The sequence below is a fragment of the Aspergillus glaucus genome (assembly GCF_001890805.1).
Source record: "Aspergillus glaucus CBS 516.65 unplaced genomic scaffold ASPGLscaffold_79, whole genome shotgun sequence".
Taxonomy (NCBI): domain Eukaryota; kingdom Fungi; phylum Ascomycota; class Eurotiomycetes; order Eurotiales; family Aspergillaceae; genus Aspergillus; species Aspergillus glaucus.
The window spans coordinates 1-1,477 of record NW_019170531.1 but is presented as its reverse complement, the minus strand read 5'-3'; the positions used below and the strand labels follow the sequence as shown (position 1 = coordinate 1,477).

Genomic DNA, 1,477 nt, shown 5'->3' with positions numbered 1-1,477 from the left:
GACAACTGTACATGAAGAATGGTGACAGGTTCCATGACTTCCTGTCTGAGTTCCTGTACCTCACCACAGAAGCAGGAGTTGCAGAAGACACTTGGAAAGATGAGCTCTATGTGAAGTTGACAACCAAACTCCAAGAGCTGTGTATCATAGCAAGCTACCAGGATGGACCCTTTCAGGATTTCTCCAATGCAGTATCCCAGACTGCAAGCCGACTTGAAGTTATCAACCACTGGAATCAGAGGAATTGATCCTTCAACTTCCCATCAACTAGCAAGGATACGACCAAAGGAACCAACCAATCTGGAGTTACTATCAAGAAAGAACCAACTCCTTCCTGAAGCTTTAGTCCTACCGCCTCACAGACTAGCGGTGTCGGACGTGACCGATTGATGAAGGAAGGTAGATGTTTCCATTGCCAGGAACGTGGACATCTAGCTCGGGACTGCCCCACCAAGTCATCCACCCCTGAACTGAAGGAACTTGAGCAGACTGCAGCAACTGAAGAGACTAGTGATGCGGGAAAAGTCTAGCCCAGGAGAAAGTCTCCAACCTGGGGCTAGATGGTGTCGACCTAGGTGAATTGGATCTTAGTCAACTAATTGGAGGAAAAGGATTCAATGTGAATAGCCAGGTAGCTTACAATGGAATCAGTATTCCTGACTACTCTAGCCGACACTGGAGCAAATGGGTATCTCTTCATGGACACCCAGCGAGCGACTGGACTGGCAAAGTTCTTTGGAATCCCAACACGACAGCTCAACACTCCTATCGGTACAAAGGGATACAACAGGAAGACTGGCTCAGCAATCACCCATGCCATCATCTGTCACTTACTCATTGATGGACAGCAATTCCTAAACCAACCCTTCCTGATTGCTGAGTTGGGTCAACATGACTTGATTATTGGACGGAAGTGGTTTGATCATCACGATGTCTGGCTGAACGTTAAGCACCGAAAGCTGGTTTGGGCTGAGTGTGACGGCTCACACATGATAGCTCACATATAACGACCCAACACCGCATCAACGGACGATACATCACAAATGCCGCTATACAACCCTATAAAAACCTCTTCATTATCCAGATAGATTCCCCTTTTTTCCTTTTCTTCTCCAGATTCGATATTCTCGTCGATGGCTACAATAGTTTAGATAGGAACTTTGATTCAATATTATCTACTATTCCGAGCCCGTGACACTGAGCAGCGAAGCTGCCTGGACGACATTCAGAGTGAGCAGTACTTGGAGGTCTCAAAACAGATTCTCCAGCGTTCCAGTCCTGACCCCATCCACCAAGCTGATATGGAGCGATGTGATCGATGAATTGAGAAGGAGGAACAAAGGGAACGATATTGAGTTCCTCAGAAGGAGGAGTCAGACCGGTGTCACGGGCTCGGACCAGTAGATATTAACGAATTGATATTCCTATCTAAACTAGTGTAGCCATCGACGAGAATATCGAATCTGGGGAGGAAAAA

The 1,477-nt window shown here is 46.8% G+C and overlaps 2 protein-coding genes across 2 annotated transcripts; both read left to right on the top strand.

The window, feature by feature from the left end:
• On the top strand, positions 1–248 carry ASPGLDRAFT_138972 (uncharacterized protein; the record flags this gene model as incomplete). The annotated part of the gene is made up of 1 exon (XM_022541665.1): positions 1–248. A coding segment is annotated over one exon (248 nt), but the record flags the coding sequence as incomplete, so codon positions are not given.
• ASPGLDRAFT_1393985 (uncharacterized protein) lies at positions 1–1,113 on the top strand. The gene is made up of 2 exons (XM_022541681.1): positions 1–479; positions 536–1,113. The coding sequence occupies exons 1-2, from the start codon at positions 390–392 to the stop codon at positions 839–841; spliced, it is 396 nt and encodes a 131-aa protein (XP_022395105.1). The 5' UTR covers positions 1–389; the 3' UTR covers positions 842–1,113.
• Positions 1,114–1,477: the final 364 nt, after the last annotated feature.